The sequence below is a fragment of the Plecotus auritus genome, assembly GCF_963455305.1.
Source record: "Plecotus auritus genome assembly, chromosome: 4".
NCBI lineage: Eukaryota > Metazoa > Chordata > Mammalia > Chiroptera > Vespertilionidae > Plecotus > Plecotus auritus.
Genome location: NC_137775.1, coordinates 159,913,613 through 159,932,179, shown reverse-complemented (window position 1 = coordinate 159,932,179; position 18,567 = coordinate 159,913,613). Strand labels below are relative to the sequence as shown.

Genomic DNA, 18,567 nt, shown 5'->3' with positions numbered 1-18,567 from the left:
CTGGGACTTTCCCAGGTACTCATGTTCTGAGAAATTTGCTGTGTTGGTGAGTGAGATGAAGAGAGTGAGAGAAAGAGGCTGCCAGGGCCTGGGACGGGGCTGCCCACTGAGCCTGCGGGTGGGAACGGCCCTACATTCCCACACCTTTGAATCTTTAGCTACTGGCTTGGCTCTAGGCTCCCGATTGTCCTTTGAGAACGCTAAATATTTGTCTTAAATGAACCAGAAATCGAGGTTACCTAACCATTATCTATGATACGACTATTTAATATAACCTGTTACCTATCTCCCATCTTCATTTTATAGAACAGTTTTCTGTCCATATTAACGAGTGTTAGCCCTTGCAATGAATATGACCTTTATGTCTTTTTACTACAGTCTTTGGTAAAGTTTTCTTGAAATAATACTGTTTATTACAATAAGGATCAGACCGATTACAATAGCAACATTAAAACAATTTTTTTTTTTTTTTTAGGATAAGTTTGAAGGAAATGTGACATTTAATGAAGTCGTGTTCAACTACCCGACCCGGCCCGACGTGCCCGTGCTGCAGGGGCTGAGCCTGGAGGTGAAGAAGGGCCAGACGCTGGCCCTGGTGGGCAGCAGCGGCTGTGGGAAGAGCACAGTGGTCCAGCTGCTGGAGCGCTTCTATGACCCGACGGCCGGCACCGTGGTACGTGCACTTTCTTCCGTCAGTAACCTGACTGAAGGCAGTATCTCAAGCGGTTAAACCAATATTCCCACAATCCTATTTGATAGAATGACCACATTCTACAAACCCTAAACTGGCACCCAGGGTCAGACAGATATTGGAACAGTCAGGTAGAACATCTGGAATTTAGTTCAGGAAATAGTGAATCTGAAGTTGACCTCTATCTACCATGGGCCTTTTGAGCCAGCCTTATCCTCCTAAGTCAACCCTCGGTTCCTGGTTTATAAAGGAAAGCACAAACTCCTGCCAGAGTGTTAAGTAGGCTGCCAGGACAGGCTAGTGCCTGCTTGTGCCCTCCCCACCCCCTTCTGCTTTGCCTTCTCCAACCCTGAACTCCAGGCTCTCTGACTTTGACCCTCACCTTCAGTCCATTCACGTTTGGCTTTCATCATTGATTTCCTGGGATCTAGCTCTGGCTCTCTTCCATAAGTGAAGCCTCGGCTCTGATACTGCCTGCCTCTTCCATCACCTTAGGTAGCACCCACCGACCTAGCCCTGGGAGCTCACCCCTATGTAGACAGTCACCAAAGTGTTAAACCTTGTTGTTTCTTTTTGGAAAACCTTATGCTTCCACCATTTCAGTCACTCGGTAGTTATGAACACGGGCAAACCAGCTCAGCACTGTGGATATGCTGAGCTAATACTATGGCGGGGATCTCTCGATTGAGAGGTCAAGACTAATTGAACCTGTGTCTGTTTCTTCTCTGGTGACTCTAACCTTGCAGGAAGCTGCGTTACGGTCACTACATCACAAGGCTGCTCTGGAAGCATCATGCCTCCTGCTTACAGCAAACAAAAAACAAAACTTCCACCAACCAAACCATTCTCCCAAGGACACTGCCTCTTGACCTTGCACACTTCCCCTTGAACTTTTGTCCTTGGTGCTGTTAGAGAGAGAACAGTCAGAGCTGGTAGATCTCAGGGGAAAGAAGTAGAAGTAGGTCAGAGGTAACCAGCTTCAGAATCTGCATTTTGTTCTGGTATGCCTGCGGGAGGGGGACAAAGTCAAGTTGAGAGGTTGGAGTCATTCTGGGGACAGCAGGTATGAGTAGAACACCTAATTCCGGGCTTCCTAAAGGCAGGGGATGGTACCCTTGCCTGAAGAGGGCAGATAGGGAGGGACAAAGAGAGGAATATGAAGACAGGACCAAATATTCTGTCATTTTGCCAGTTAGGCCAAGAAAGGGACAGCATGATCATCATAAAGACCGTTGGCTATGTTGGCCTCCAACAGTGTAAGTGTGTAGGGGCTATGAGGCTTGGTATTTCACAAACTGCTGATGCCCGTATGCACCCACATCCGCTTGGTTTTTTCTTTTCAAGCCCTTCTTATAATTCGTGGACTTTGGTTTTCAGCTGCTGGACGGTCAAGAGGCAAAGAAACTCAACCTCCAATGGCTCAGAGCCCAGCTTGGGATTGTGTCCCAGGAGCCCATCCTGTTCGACTACAGCATTGCCGAGAACATCGCTTATGGAGACAACAGCCGGGTCGTATCCCAGGATGAGATTGAGAGTGCAGCCAAAGCAGCCAACATACATCCTTTCATCGAGACCTTACCCCATGTAAGTTAACTGGTACTTCTTTGGGTGAAATCAGGATCAACTGCACACTGTTTCCTGCCCCACACAGTTCCCAAAGCCACACGCCAACATCTGGTAACAGAAGGTGTCTATCTACTAGCTCTCTGACCTTGGACAAGACACGGAACTTCATGATACCAAGTGTCCTTATGTCACGTCTACCTCATACAAATGTAGTGAGAACAAATAAGGTGATATTAAGTTAACACACCGTATCGCAGGTTGCGAACTGGTGGGCTGCATTCAGACTGAGGCCAAGTATCCCTGGTGATACTTTTTTTTTTAATTAAACACTTTATTTTGAGGTAAGTATAGATTTGCATGCAGTTGTTAAGGAATAGGGGGATCTTATGTACCTTTTACCTAGTTTCCTCCAATGACAAAATGGCAAAACACCACCATGATATTGACATTGATACAATCCCCGGATCTCATTCACACTTCGTCTTACGTGTACACATTTGTATATGTGTGTATTTAGTTCTGTGCAATTTTACTGCATTGTAGATTCATGTATCCACCATCACAGTCAAGGCACAGAACATTCTATCACCACAGAGATCCCTCATGTTGTTCTTTTATAGCACATACCCCTCCTTCCCACTCTCACTCCCCCAACCTCTGCAACCACTGACTGTTCATTTCTGTAACTCTCCACTTTTAGAACATTATATAAACTTACAGTATATAACCATTTGAGATGAGCTTTTCTTAGCCTAATTCCCTGAAGGTATGTGTTCATCCCTTTTTATTGCTGAGTAGTATTCAGTTCACTATAAATTGAACCAACTCAATTTGTACTTTTATCCATTCTGTGCGTTTTTGGCTTAGAATGTCCTCTCAATATCGAGCTTACCAACTACTAAAGTATCTATAATTTACCTCCCCTTTCTCCTTCTCCCACCTTATCTCCACAATTTCTATTTCCCTCTGTGATCTTTCATAGTGTTGCCTATACTACTCATTTGCTACTTAAATTGTATTGAATGCTGAATATGCATTTCTCTTTAGATTTTAATTCCTTCGGGATAGGAATAAAGCTGAATTCATTTTTACACACTTCCCACAGTTCTGGACATAACAGGTACTCAGGAAATATTTAAGTGAGTGAATGAGTTTAAAAAAGAATAAACTGGGTTCCTTATCAGTCATCTAATTATATTGATTTTTAAAGAATTTTAAGCCTTAAACATTAACATTTAACCTTTTTAGGACTCCAGTGACATCAGATGACATTATGATAATGGTAGGAATTCGAGAATTTGTTGCAGAATACCATTGAGAATTAAGGTCACTCATTTTCTATTTGGATTTTGAAAAATTTTTTGTTAAATGTAAAAAAAAACACATTAAATGGACAACTATGTAGCTGTTACAGAAACTTTTGATTCCAAATTTTTTTTCTTGTAAGTAGTACTGTCATTATGTTAAGTAAAAGTTTAATCATTATAACATTAGTAATTTTGCTGGGTTAGGACCTTAATTACTTTTGTTGACTGACTTACAGAAATATGACACAAAAGTGGGAGATAAGGGGACTCAACTCTCAGGAGGTCAAAAACAGAGGATTGCGATCGCCCGAGCCCTCATCAGACAACCTCGAATCCTGCTGCTGGATGAAGCTACATCCGCTCTGGACACTGAAAGTGAAAAAGTATGGCCTTCCACCTCACATCCTATTTAATCTGTAAAACAGAAGGGTTTTGTGCTATCAGCCATGAAAAAAAAAATACGTAAGCACGGAAAAAAGTAAATAGAAGTTTAGGCAGTGGTTATTTTGAGGTAGAATATTTTCTTATTCCTTTCAGTATTTTCCAATTTTTCTAAAATGATCATGTATTACTTTTAGAAACACACTAAAAGTGAAGCATTCAAAAGAAAAGGCTGCATAAATCATTTTAGCATATTAATTCTCATGGAAAACAATACTCAATAAAAGGGAACTAGTTAAGTCAAATATTTTGTGACTAGTTAGAAATTGTAACTACTTGTGAAGATTATAGTGACAATCCATTTTTATTATAATTAAAAAGAACATAACTGTATGTGATGTCAAATTATATTAATACACAGGCATAGAGGCAAATATTCAAAGAGATAAGAAATGAAAGAAATTTTCTTGCTTGGATGGTAACATTTTTAAATTTCCTTTAATGCTAAAACCTATTTATATAATTAAGGTAAGGCTTCTGATCTGATTTATTAATAGATTGTCCAAGAAGCCCTGGACAAAGCCAGAGAAGGCCGCACCTGCATTGTGATCGCTCACCGCCTGTCCACCATCCAGAACGCAGACCTAATAGTGGTGTTCCAGAATGGCAAGATCAGGGAGCACGGCACCCATCAGCAGCTGCTAGCGCAGAAGGGCATCTACTTCTCCATGGTCAGCGTCCAGGCTGGGGCGCAGAACTCATGAACTCTTGTTTTCGCATATCTTAAAAAATAAACTCAAAGCATTCTACAACTTTTGCTGACTTGTAAAAGAAGTTTATAAGTCATCGTAAAATACAGGTACATCCAATCTGGGGTTTGCTATTACAACATTTGAAATTTTGGAGTTATAAATCAAGACACATTTCTTAATGAAATATGAAAACAGCTTAGCTCTTCCTGAGTTTTCAGAAACATACGGGGGGAAAAGAGCGAATTTCAGGCATATAAAGCTGTACAATTAGTAGAAGCCACAGACATGGGGACAGTTATTATGGTCCTGAACAGTTGGGTAGATGGATGTTTTGAGAATATTTTCCCCAAGTTCAAAGAAAGTATAAATTGTTCAAAAGCCTACTCTCTCCCTTGGTAGGTTTCCAAATTATTCTACTGGGCATTGATTTTTAAAAATGTATCCCCAGCTTTAGGATAGTCCAAGAGAAATTACAATTTCCCTTAGACAAGGTAACTCTGCAGGCACACATTCATTCTGTAAAGCAAAAAGAGAGATATCATTAAGTATTTCTTTTAAAGAAATGTTTAAACTCATGAATAGTTATTGTACATATATCAGTATAATTTGTAACACTGGAAATACCAATAAAAATTTCTTTTTCTATAACAACTGTATTACTTTTTCCAAATAATACTAATATTCCAAGGATGTGAACCCACTTCTCCTAACAAGAAGGAAATATATTTAGATGAAGGGCAAAAAGAAATATTCCAGGCAACCCTTGGAAACTAACCACATTGAAATGTTTTTTTCCCCAGTTTACCTCAGCAAAATTAATTATTTAGGTTGGTATTCAAAGCAAGTTCTTCTACCTGTAATAAACCATATACTGTGTTACCAAAGATGTTTCAAATGTGACCATGTGTATCAGTAGACAATTTCAGATTAACCAAGAGGAAAACGGGGCAAGGGGCATTAGCACAGTGACTCAACGTGAGCAGAATTCAACTTACTCTTGTGTAATTGTTCCCAAAGTTGCCTGATGAGGATCATGGGGCGTCTGCCCTGGAAATTGACTCAGTAGGTCTGGGTTGAGGCCCAAGAATCTCTCTGTAGAGAGCATTCTGGGTGACGTTTAATTTGAGGCAATGTAGGGAAACGTGTTAAAGCAGGAGTAAGAAGAGGCTCCTTTCCAGGAGGTGACCCATTGCTAAAATACTCAACTCTTTAGATAATATTTAAAAACAATACACCAAATGACTGTAAAGTGCCTGGAAATTTAGTCTACAAAATTGTACTAGTGAGGAAAAGGTCCAGAGTTCATAGAAGCCAACTCTGAATGTTTTCACAAAGAAATACACCAGACTTACCAAATTCAGAACATATGAAAATGTAAGAACAAAAAGGACATCCAACCAATATTATTAAATCTATTGTCATTTTTATGTGACAGATTGCTACAATTATCATGTCCCCTCTTGTGTCTATTTACATTTTTTATAAGAGGGTCTCATTTTATTTTTTAATATTTTTATTGATTTCAGAGAGGAAGGGAGAGAGAAACATCAATGACGAGAGAGAATCATTGATCAGCTGCCTCCTGCACGCCCCCTACTGGGGATCGCACCTGCAACCCGGGCATGTGCCCTTGACCAGAATAGAACCTCGGACCCTGCAACTTCTACCTTTCCCCTTTAGAACACCCACTGCCAAGTATAGAAATCCAGTTAAAATACTGAATGGTCAGACAGCATGTGAAGAGGGAGTCCTGGCCACCAGTCCCCAGACAGTGGGTAAAGCCATTTCAGACTTCCCAGCCATAGCCAGCAGCTGCATCCATGACATCGAACCTGGGACCCGTCAGTCTGCAGGCCGATGCTCTATCCACTGAGCCAAACCAGCTAGGGCTTTATTTACATTTTTAAAGTCATTTATGAAATTGACTTTGCTGCTCCTCTCAATCCAAAGGTGAGACTTTTCCCCTGACCCCTTAAATCTGGACTGCCCTTGTAACTTGTTTTAATCAATAGAATGCAAAAGATGTGACATCATGCGACTTCAATGTGACTTCAGAGCCTAGGCCTTAAGAGGCCCTGTGACTTCTGCCTTTCCCCTTTAGAACACCCACTGCCAAGTGCAGAAATCCAGTTAAAACACCGAATGGTCAGGAAGCACGTGGAGAGAGAGCCTCAGCCACCAGTCCCCAGACTGGGCAAAGCCATCTCAGACTTACCAGCCACAGCCAGCAGCTGCATCCATGACTCAGGCAAGACAGAAGCAGACCTCTAAACAGGCACCGTCAACTGACACAGTTATGAGGAATAATACGTTGTCGGAAGCAAAAAGTTCGGGTGGATTATTACACAACAATATATAACAGGTCAGAAAGTGTAAGGTCAAACAGGAATGAATCACTTATTCAAACACAAGAAGCTATATGATTTTGAGTTTTATTTTCAGAGAGTAGAAACTACAAAATTGAACAGAAGAGAAAAAAAAAAAAAACAACCACTAAAATCCTGAGAATCTGATTCAATATTTAATCCTTGTAGTCATTAATTCTGATAACTAATTTTAAATATAAGTGCTTTAATTTTATATTCACAAACTAATTACAAAATATACTAAAATGAATTTTGTTAGGGTTTTTTCTTAAATGTGTGTCAGAGGGTATAAACCTCCCTACTACAACTTACTTTTTGTCTGTTCAACAGAACCTTTTTTTTTAAATCCTCATCAGGAGATATGCTCATTGATTTCAGAGAGAGGGAGAGGGCGGAAGGGAGAGAATTGGGGAGAGAGAAATACTGATGTCAGAGAACATCAATGGGCTGCCTTGCATACATGTCCCGATCGGGGATCAAACCCAAAACCTAGGTATGCGCTCTGCCCGGGAATTGAACCCACAGCTTTTCAGTGCATGGGATGACAATCCAACCAACCGAGCCACCCCGCCAGGCCAGCGGGAACTATTTTTGTTAATCGCCATTAGCTTGTAGTGGTCTTTCCCAAACATGGTAAGCTTGCATCCCCGTGGCGAATGTGAAAGACAATGATTCCAGGGAAATTAGCATCCAACCGGGTATCTCATACCCTTTGGCAATTAGAAAAGGTTAAAGTGCCTGAAAGATAGACTCTATGACAGTGATTTCCAACCAGTGTGCCGTGGCATTTTTAATGACTGACTAGTCAGGGACACTGACGTCTTTTCCCTTAGATTGTCAAAAAAAAAAAAATGACAACAGCAAACAGAACAATAGCTATCCAGGGTGAATGAATCAAAATTATACTATTTTTTGGTCATATTGGCAAAAAATATATTTTTTGATGTGCCATGAGATGAAAAAAGTTGAAAATCACTGCTCTACTATGATGTTCAGAGAGGGAATTTATAACCTACACAGGTATCAATAAAAATATTTGAAAGTTAAAATTAGACTTGCATTGTTAAATTTTGTAGAATTGCATTGTTGAGGCTTATCTTAAACTTTGCATAGTTCTATAGTCTCTATATCAAAATTTGCATTGTTGCTGCATCAGAGGAAGCTTAAAAATAGTATTTCTACTTAGTATGTCAGTATAGGTTTAGAGAGCATGATTCTATTAATTTCTACATTTCCTTCAAGTTGACACTCCTTCTTATCTCACCTCAGCAACCCACTCCCAGCACCCAGTTTACACGGTCTAATTGGTAAATGCTTAACGCATAATGAGTTTCTAGAGATGAGCAGTGTTCATCAACTGCATCATATCCTGGAACGCATGGAACATGAGCTGAACCAGCTTTTCTGCATCAGTCTCTGCACAGGATTTCCAGGCTGAACAGGCCACAACAAACCTGCAAAGAACAAGTAATGAACGACTGAGTGCAAGGCGAAAATCACAACACCGCACAGCTCCACATGGCTGGCTGCGAGCATATGAAGCGTGACTTCCTCCTGGCATGAGGTAAATGGAACCTGACGCATGGGAAGTACAGGCATCGTCATACATAATGCTGGGAACACCGAATGCGCCACGTGACTGGAGACTAAGGACAAAGGCCAGAGCTCCCAGTGCTTGGAGCAAGGCCTTGCTGTATTACAGAAACACCCACCTCTCCCCTAACACAGACCTTCCTGCACGTGCTCTGAATGGAATGAGGTGGAATACGAATCCATGCCATTGTTTGCAATAAAACCTGAACTTTTGAAAAATATATATTTTATTGATTTTTTACAGAGAGGAAGGGAGAGGGAGAGAGAGAAACATCAATCAGCTGCCTTCTGCACACCTCCTACTGGGGATGTGCCCACAACCAAGGTACATGCCCTTGACCGGAATCGAACCTGGCACCCTTCGGTCCGCAGGCCAACGCTCTATCCACTGAGCCAAACCAGTTAGGGTAAACCTGAACTATTTTAAAGAAGAATATAGGACTTGAAAAGAATAAAAAGATAAATAAAATAAAATAAGAGAAATATAAGAGGGGGAAAATCTACTCTAGGAAAGCCAGAGAGAAACTCTCTTGGGACCATCTTCCACATATCTCCCCAGTCCTCCTGATGAAAAAATCCCCGGTCTGGCAGGTGGTAAAGTGGCCCTGGAAGCTCAAGGACATAGGAAATGGGCTCAGGGCAGAAACCGGACTGCCGACTCTCTTGGAATTGGCCTTCTCCTTTCCAGACACTAAATTTATTCTAGCAAAACATACATTAAGTTCAAGTTAAAACCAAAATGTTGTACAATGTAAAGCCGTGGACAACCACGCAATTTTCTGAGCCTGGGAAGCTTTATAAAAAAATAGTTTTTATAAAGCTTCCCAGGCTCTGAAAGGTCCCTGTGAAGAGCCTGCCAGACTGTGAACAGGGCCTTCAAGCCTTTCTGTCAATTCCATGTGATCTTCTTTCCCACCTCTCTCTCCCCTACCAGGCTTTAATATTTTCTTTCTTATTCTTTCCACAAACTTAACTCAAACTCCAGAAACCCAAATGAAATACACAATCAGTGGTGTTAAAAAAAAAAAATTACCCCTTAACAAGTAGCAGATGATGAAACAATCGGAATCACAGTGTAGGAAAGACAAACAACAAAAGGGATCGCTTTCTTGCTCTACAGCTCCGGAAGGGTCAGCAGAGCGGCCTCACCTGTCGTCTCTGATGTGGTAGAAAACCCCGTAGCCGCTGTGTACCATGGGCACCACCACTCCCTGGACCCTTAAATAGCCAACCAGACTTGTCGAGAGAACAAAGTTTCCACCTCCTCCACTGCGCACAAAGGAAAGAGATTACGTGAGGCTTACAGAAGCTTGCATTGTTTCTGAAGAGCTTTTAACATGGGGGTGGGTAACTAGTAAACATAAAACACTACATTCTATTACCTTCTGGAGAAGAGTGGGTCTGTAAAGAGCTCTGGGACAGGGAGACCTTCCTCTTTTGCTATGAGTGAAAGACCTAAAAGATGACGGTCAAATCCTACAACGAAACCCCAAACCTGAAGTTAGAAAAAACTTGCAACATGAGAGAATTTTGTTGAAGTTAGAATAATTACAATGTGAGTACCTTTTCCAGTTGAACAATCTTTCATCATTTTATTATGTTTTGCAAAAGCTTGTAACATCTTTTGCTGCCTCTCAAGGACCTGTGTTAAAAAATCAAGAGATACTTCACTAACAAACGGTACAGAAACCAAACAAGAAGAAACCTGAGCTCAGAGAAATGAGGCTGCGGATAATGGGGAGGAGAAAGGGTTTTCTAGGAAGACCTTGAGACACCTGCTGCGGTGTCTTCCTCACAGTTCTGCTGCTTCTCCTTTCCTATGTGCCCTGCATCTCTGTTATTTATTTCCAGAGACAGGAAAGCAGGAACTTATGGGCAGCACTGAAGCGGCATTATCTATCAAGTGTAAGGAAAGAAGCGACTCTGATTTCAAACTAAAGAATAGTCATACAAAATGATAATGATGCAGTTCTATGAAATTAACACCAAGTAACATATACTATGTCTATCAAAAGTAAAGAAACACATACAATGCCAAAGTAGCACTGGGAAGGAACTATCCCGTTGTCTAAATGCCTCCAAAGGTATAAAACAAAGAAAACTGTTCTGGTTCTCACATAAGAAAACAAGAACCTGTGATTTCAGAAACATTCCACCACATTAAGAAAAACGTCCTCTCAAAAGCACCTTGGGAGTGTCTGCCTCTCACTGGTGTGATGCTAAAGGTAGAGCAATCGTAGTGCAATACTCAAGGTACTGAAGATGCTTTGCCTAGAAGAGGCACCAAGGGCTTCTTCTGAGGGGCTCCCTGTTTCCTATTCTTTCCACATACATCCTTCCCTGGCAAATGGAGAAACAGATGTTTTGAAAACTTCAGGCGAAAAAAGTCTGAAAGTATTTTATTGACCCGGGGGAATTGAGGGAAAGAAGCTAGTTCTTAAAGGACCAAGGTTCCCTGAGAACAAAGAAATTCTGTTAACTCTTCTTTTCAAATACTCACACTGGCAGAAGGATCCTGCATGGATTGGCACCACCTGACGGCTTCCACTGTACACGATCGCACAGTCTCCGTACGGCCATGATAAAAAAACCTTGTCATGGCTGTTTCATAGCAGCAACCAGGGCTGGAAGAAAAAAAATGAAAGAAGAGAATGTATTATTCTAACGAAAATGCTGTTATTATCTAATGACGCTGGCTTTGGTCAGAGACTAAGTTCTAGTAACACAAGACTACAGTTGAAACTCTCAACAACGAAGATGCTGATTCCAATATCAAAGAATAAAAACTACTCTGGCACGCAGGGCCTGGTGTGATCTGGAATGTTTCAAAGGGTTGGCCGCTGTCCGGGTGTGTACACTGGAGTCCATGGTCGGTGGCCTGTATGCCGCCTGCCCCGCAGTGATCCCTGCCTCTTGCTATTCATGCCCTTCACTTTGAAGTGGGATGGACTTAGTGCCTTACTTCTAATGAAAAGTACATGCCAAATGGTGGGATGTCACTTCTGAGATTAGGTTACAGAGAGCTCACTCTTGCTCTCACCTACTTGCTCTGAGGAAAGCCAGCTGCCATGCTGGGAGCTGCCCTGCAGAGGCCCAGGTGGCGAGAAACTGAGGGAGGCCTCTGGACAACAGCCTGGGAGGAACTAAACCCCATGAATCACCACGTGAGTGAACCGGAAGCAGATCCTCTCTGAAAGAACCTGCAGTTGAGAACACAGCCCTCGCTGACACCCTGACTGTAACCTCACAACAGAGCCGAAGTCAGAGGCACCGAGCTAAGCTGCAACTGGATTGCTGACGACAGAAAACCTGAGATGACATGCCCTGGCTGGTGTGGCTCAGTTGGTTGAGCATCGTCCCTTGTACAGAAAGGTTGCCAGTTCAGTTTTTGGTCAGGGCACCTGCCTAGGTTGCGAGCTTAATCCCAGTCAGGGTGCATGCAGGAAGCAGTCTATCAATCTCTCTCTCTCTCTCTCTCTCTCTCTCTCTCTCTCTCTCTCTCTCTCTCTCTCACACACACACACACACACACACACACACACACTCGGGAAAAAAGGTAGGAAAAAAAACACTGGGAATTGGAATGAAGTAGCTATGGAAAAGATATATCCTTGGAGTTCAAGAGTCTGAAGATGGAAAATGAATGTCCCTCACCGTCCATGAAGTCTGTAATAGGCCAGCTGAAGTGCAAGCTGAATAAATGTATCAGGGTGAAGCATCTTCTTCTTGGTTAGCTTTTTGCCAAAATGTGTAAAGGCATACGCCACAATCTGCAGATCAGATGCCTAACAAAAAGAATTGAATGGGAACAGTGAATAATCATCGAAGGAGAACATCCCAAAGATAGTCAGATTATCATTTGCATTACAGTAATTCAGACATAGTTAAAGGCATTAGAGCTACAATTTAAGTGTTTCACACTGTCATACTGTCATACTTAGATGCTAGCCAAGTATGCACTTATTTTTATATACAGTAGTTAAAAGAGACAGCATGCTCTGGCCAGGTGGCTCAGCTGGTTGGAGTGTTGTCCAGTACACCAAAAGGTTGCGGGTTCTATCCTGGTCAGGGTGTGTATGAGAGGCAACCAATTGATGTTTCTCTTTCTCTCTCTCTCTCTCTCTCAAAAAAAAAAAAAATGTAACAAAAAATATAGGGTAAAAAAAAAGAGACGGCATTACTATCTAAAAGAAAAGTAAAAAAAATCTACCTGCTTGAGATGCTGGGCTTTCGCTTGATTGATGTCATTTAATACTTTCTCATCCACAGTGAAAACAAGCTCCTCTGGAAGTGGTATATCCCGTACTTTCTCTGAACCCTGAAAGTAGGGAGGAATTAAGAATATACTTATAAAAATATGAGGAGAAAGAAAGCTAAAATATTTTTTCTAACATACCTTCCATCTTCCTTCATTCTCCAAAATCTTCTCATCAACGTAATAGCTGATGCTCACCATAACCATTGCATCATAAGGAGCATGCTGAAATGAAAATATACAATATTTTGAAGACATTATATCAAGATGAAACTTGACCAGTATTTTATTTTCACTCTTTCTCCATTCTTTAACACATGTGCCCTGACCAGGAATTGAACCAGCAACCTCTTGGTACATGGGACTATGCTCAACCAACTGAACCACACCAGCCAGGGCAATGTCCACTATTTTTTTTTCCTTTTTCTTTTCCACTGTGCAACCTGCTTCAGTGCCTGCAGCCGCCTATGAGCAGAGGCCGGGCAATGGTTCAAGGCTACAGCTTGCTCTGGCATGGGGCACATGAGAGACCCAGGGGGACGGGCTTGCCATCAATCCAAACCCATGCACTCATTTGTAAACAGTATGTTACACACATTGCCTTCATATAAGTGAAATAAAAATGGTCAAACTTAGGTGAACAAATAAAGCATCAGGAAAGCATTAGAATTTTTCACATTTTCTAATTTTTTTGAAAGTGATTATTAGCTTTCCACCAGGAGATGGATTGGTAGAATTATAAGTTGAACAGATGTATATCCATTAGTCTTACTCTTTGTAACTGGTTCCAGTAAGAGTTAGAGATTAGTACCATTATCTTAAATGAAACAATGTATGTGATATCTGTGAAAATTCTTTGTAAATCTATAAAGCACCACACGGTTGTGAGACGCGGTTGGAAAAGGGGTTTGCCAGGTACCTGGGAGTCTTGTTAGGTGGCTGTTACTGACAGGTGGCCTCAGCTGCTTGAGCATCGTGTACTGACCTCCCTCATGAGCCTTCCTGATGTTGGGCTGCTACCTATTTGGCAACAGTACACTGTGCTCCTAAGCTCCATGGCCACGGTCCAGGGCAGCAGAGCTATGCCGCGTTAGGGTGACATGTTAGACACCTAGTTTCTCCTTCTGAACCTGGGCCGCCCCTGTGGGCTGTTTGTAAGTTAAGCCTCCCTTCCTCCTCCCCCAGGCTAGCAGTGTCACATTCAGTTCATGAATGGTGACTGTATGTAATGTAAAGTGGTAGCAGCAGCACAGAGAAAAATGCTGTCTGATGTAATTGCCATCAAAGGAATGTGGAGAAAATGAGGCAAAAAGTTTATCCTTCAAAATAAACGATGGAAAAATTCACTAGCTGGAATTCCTTTCTCCAGATACAGCTTTCAAACCTGGAACACCGTGTTACCCAGCCCATCTTTCCCACAGTCCTTAAACATTGAACATTATTTCTGCCACTTTAGAGCACTCTTGTAGATATGTGAATAAAATGATTATGCTTTTTGACTCATCTAGTGGGCCTATGTCTTTACCTAAAGTTCACAGCCATCCTCTATTTAGCCTTCAGAGAGTCTGCCATCCCATATGCTTTGGCACAGTGCTCTTAGCAATTCCAGAACACCTTCGCATTGCATCCACATGCCTGCTCTGACTTCCAGTACAAAGAGCAATTGTTTTCTTTAGATGGTTCATGTTTACTGCACACCCTCCCCATTACCTAATGAGGTGCTTCCAACTTTAAATATCTGTTCTTTCTCAGGAAATAAAGTGACAATTACTATACTTTACGATATCCATATTTTGATCACTAGATGATACGGGCATTTGAGAATTCTGCACTTTTTTTCATGTTTCGGGCTGGATTCCCAGTAGGGGGCATGCAGGAGACAGCTGGTTGATGTTTTTCTCTCCCTCTCCCTTCCTCTTTCTAAAATCAATAAAAACATACTTTAAATAATAAATAACAAATAACAAATAAAGTTGGTTCTGAGTCCACACCCCACTATCGGCTAGTAATGCCTAGTCTCATACAGCTGCTGTGGAAAATGATTTTAATAATGCTTATACAGTGCTTCCTACAGAACCTGGCTCACAGCAATCATCAGTAACTACTGTGACTATTAACAACTAATGTTTACTACATGCATCTATGTGCCCTTCACAAAGCCCCACAACAAAGCCTATGTAGAGAAAACAAGCTCATTGACCCCAGGGTTTTAAATCCCAAGAGGGAAATGTGATTAATTAGCGTAATCACAAAAGCACATATTCAAGAACCAATGGGTGAGAACAGCAACAGGGCCTTGAATTAAGAACAGTTTTACTTTACAGTATGTATATACTTACTAATGCTGTTTCACATAGGTTAAATTGCATTTTCTGTAACATCTTAGGTTATAAGGGAAACCTACCTGGAATTTTAAAAGCAGATTACATGTGGAGATAATCAGACTAATTTTATGAATATATGGGTGTTAATGAATACACATAAAACATGTCCATATACTTACTATTACTACACGAAAGCATCTCAGTTGTGTTGAGATGTACTAGTACACTCTTAATAGGACCAATATTTTTTATTCAGAGATAGAAAAGATCATGAAATTTCTTTTCATTCTGAATTTGAGCAAACAGCAGGATGTTGGTGCTATTAGTAAAATAGTTCAAGGTGTTGTTTTTTGGGGGGTGGGGATTGGGAATGAAGGAGGAAAGCAAGATGATGAGTTCTTCTTGATGATGAGAGCAACTCAGCCCCATGTAACAATATAACATACAGTGAAGCAAAACTCTAAAAATGAGAATAGGTAAAACTGGAAAAGTAGAATTGCAAGGCACCTGTATAAAAAAGGCCATTGAAATCATTAAACCAGGGAAGACAGCAGGCACGGGGGAAACCATGACTATTAAGGTCAGTTAGAGAACAAACAAACAGGGAAGGACTGGGAAGAGGCAGTGCCAGAACCCCATGAGGAAGGGGTGTCAGCTGCAGCAGACAGGGCAAAGAGAAATGGAGGCAAAAGCCAGGCGGCAGTCAGCTCCTTTACCAAGGACAGTTTCCAGGGACTAGTGGGGATAGAAACCAGACAGAGCAGATGAACAAGAATCAAAGAGGAGCTGAAGAGTAGAAAACTGAGGCAATTAACAAGAAATATTTTGTCAACACTGGACTCCAAGGAAGAGCAAAGACAACAAAACTTCAAAATGACTCATGGCAGCCTTTCACTCTGATGAGCTACTACAATAGACACCTAATTTCATTACCTACTCATTAGTCGCTCCACCTTTTTATGTGCTAATGACAACTTTATTTTCTTTTAGCCAACCACCACATGTCTTTGTGGTGTTTTGAATAAGAGTGATTCTACCCCTAGGTTCCAAGGTTTGGCATGTGACCCAGACCAGGTGAGTCAGAGTACCTGATTCCCTGGAATGGGCACAGGTTCACACTCGACAATCACACGAGCGTTATACCCAGGACTTCTGCTGGTAGCACTGGGGGGAAATAGCTATTTCCATAGGGAATAGATCTAATCTGTGAAAAGAGCTGAGAAGACATGAGATTGTGGATACAACAATCAAATGGGATAGTCTACCTAAATATAAAGCCAAACATAGGAAAGTAGTACCAAAAACTGGAAAGAGGAATTTCTAATGAAAGTGTTGGGACACTGGAAGTCAGCTTCACCCAAATTTAGCTGCATACCGATGCCAAAAAATATCTTCTTAAGCTAATGCCAGTTTGATTTAGGTATGTATCACCTAAAACTGAATAAATACTGATTAATACAATCACTGAATGTAATAGGTTTTTTTAGTATTTTGCAGTCACTAAATGCTTTTAGAGGAAGGCCATCAAAAACTAACAGAAGTCCCATTTGCTTATTTTCTCCTTAGCTTCCATTGTTCTAGGAGCTGTATCAGTAAAGATATTGTTACAACACATGTCTGATATTCTGGTGCCTATGGAGTCTTCTAAGATTTTTATGGTTTCCCATCTTACGGTTAAGTCCTTTATCCATTTTGAGATTATTTTTGTGTATAGTGTAAGTGGGTGATCTAGTTTCATTTTTTTGCATGTATCTGACCAATTTTCCCAGCACCATTTATTGAAGAGACTGTCTTGACTCCATTGAATGCTCTCGCCTCCTTTGTCAAATATTAATTGAGCATAATGGCTTGGGTCAATTTCTGAGTTCTCTGTTCTGTTCCATTGGTCTATATGTCTGTTCTTGTGCCAGTACCAGGCAGTTTTGAGAACAGTGGCTTTGTAATACAGCTTGATACCTGGTATTGTGATCCCTCCAACTTTGTTCTTCTTTCTCAGGATTGCTTCGACTATTTGGGGTCTTTTTATATTCCATAGCAGCACAATTTACAATAGCTAAGATTTGGAAACAGCCTAAGGGCCCATCAGCAGATGAGTGGATTAAAAAACAGTGGTACATCTACACAATGGAATTCTACGCTGCTGTAAAAAAGAAGGAACTCTTACCATCTGCAACAGCATGGATGGACCTGGAGAACATTATGCTAAGTGAAATAAGCCAGTCAGAGAAAGATAAATATCACATGATCTCACTCATTTGTGGAATATAATGAACAACATAAACTGATGAACAAAAATAGATCCAGAAATGTAGAAGCATCGAACAGACTGTCTAACCTCAGAGAAAAGGCAGAGGAGGAGGGGTAAGAGATCAACCAAAGGGCAGAGAAACCAAGATGGCGGCATAGGTAAGCACCTAAACTGCTGCCTCGCACAACAATTTCAAAACTACAACTAAAAGACAGAACGGACACCATCCAGAACCACAGGAAAGCTGGCTGAGTGAAAATTCTACAACTAGAAGGAAAGAGAAAAGCTCACAGAGAATTGGAGGTACGGCAAAGGGTCTTTGTGCGCGCAGAGAGGAAGGGTGGCTGAGAGCCTGGCTGACTTTCTCTGGAGGAAGGGGGAAGGAAGCCCCCGACCGCACTGAACCCCAGTTCTGACTGCACTGAACCCCAGTTCCAGGCGAGCCCCTGGGGACCCACGCTCTTACGGGGGGAATCTGGACTCTCAGGCGGAGACTCGGGAGCCGGGGAAGGCAGAGGTCTGAAGGCGCGTGCGTGCCAGTACGCACAAAGGCTGCGGAGGTTGCCACAGCTTTCCCTAGTGGAAGGGAGTCAGAAGCTCCTGACTGCACTGAGTCCCAGTTCTGACTGCACTGAACCCCAGTTCCAGGCGAGCCTCTGGGGACCCACGCTCTTGTGGGGGGAGTCTGGACTCTCGGGCGAAGACTCGGGAGCCGGGGAAGGCAGAGGTCTGAAGGCGCGCGCGTGCGCGCAAGGGCAAGGCTGATGGGAAGCCAAGACTGTCTGCTCCGCCCTGAGACTCCACACCATCCAAGCTGAGCACAGAGGCTATTGCAATTTGGCAAGTCTAATCCTATAAGGCTGTCTCCAGCACCGAACTTCTCCCAGTGTAGACACAGCTGATCCTTACAGCCAACTGGCCTGGAGGTCAATTCCTCCCAGTGATACCAACAACAATCAAGACTTAATTACAACAAGGCTGTACACACAGTCCACAAAGGGGTGCACCAAGAGTGTCCACCTCAGGCTAACTGGGGAGGCCGGCCCACTGGGCCATATAGGAAACCTAGCACACAAATCTACCC

At 42.0% G+C, this 18,567-nt stretch overlaps 2 protein-coding genes across 14 annotated transcripts in view; one reads left to right on the top strand and one right to left on the bottom strand.

The window, feature by feature from the left end:
* Positions 1-4,757, top strand: part of ABCB4 (ATP binding cassette subfamily B member 4) — a 63,247-nt gene extending 58,490 nt beyond the window's left edge. For all 5 annotated transcript variants that reach the window (XM_080667058.1, XM_080667060.1, XM_080667059.1 and 2 more), the window contains 4 exons: positions 476-673; positions 2,069-2,275; positions 3,801-3,947; positions 4,503-4,757. In XM_080667058.1, coding sequence (XP_080523184.1) covers positions 476-673; positions 2,069-2,275; positions 3,801-3,947; positions 4,503-4,709 — 759 coding nt within the window. In that variant the 3' untranslated portion in view covers positions 4,710-4,757. The remainder of the gene's footprint in view (positions 1-475; positions 674-2,068; positions 2,276-3,800; positions 3,948-4,502) is intronic.
* Positions 4,758-7,110: 2,353 nt separating this feature from the next.
* CROT (carnitine O-octanoyltransferase) overlaps positions 7,111-18,567 on the bottom strand; it is a 49,858-nt gene continuing 38,401 nt past the window's right edge. For all 9 annotated transcript variants that reach the window (XM_080667048.1, XM_080667052.1, XM_080667051.1 and 6 more), the window contains 8 exons: positions 13,053-13,136; positions 12,867-12,974; positions 12,311-12,441; positions 11,157-11,280; positions 10,220-10,298; positions 10,039-10,132; positions 9,806-9,925; positions 7,111-8,517 (listed from right to left, as the gene is read on the bottom strand). In XM_080667048.1, the coding sequence (XP_080523174.1) occupies positions 8,397-8,517; positions 9,806-9,925; positions 10,039-10,132; positions 10,220-10,298; positions 11,157-11,280; positions 12,311-12,441; positions 12,867-12,974; positions 13,053-13,136 (861 nt within the window). In that variant the 3' untranslated portion in view covers positions 7,111-8,396. The remainder of the gene's footprint in view (positions 8,518-9,805; positions 9,926-10,038; positions 10,133-10,219; positions 10,299-11,156; positions 11,281-12,310; positions 12,442-12,866; positions 12,975-13,052; positions 13,137-18,567) is intronic.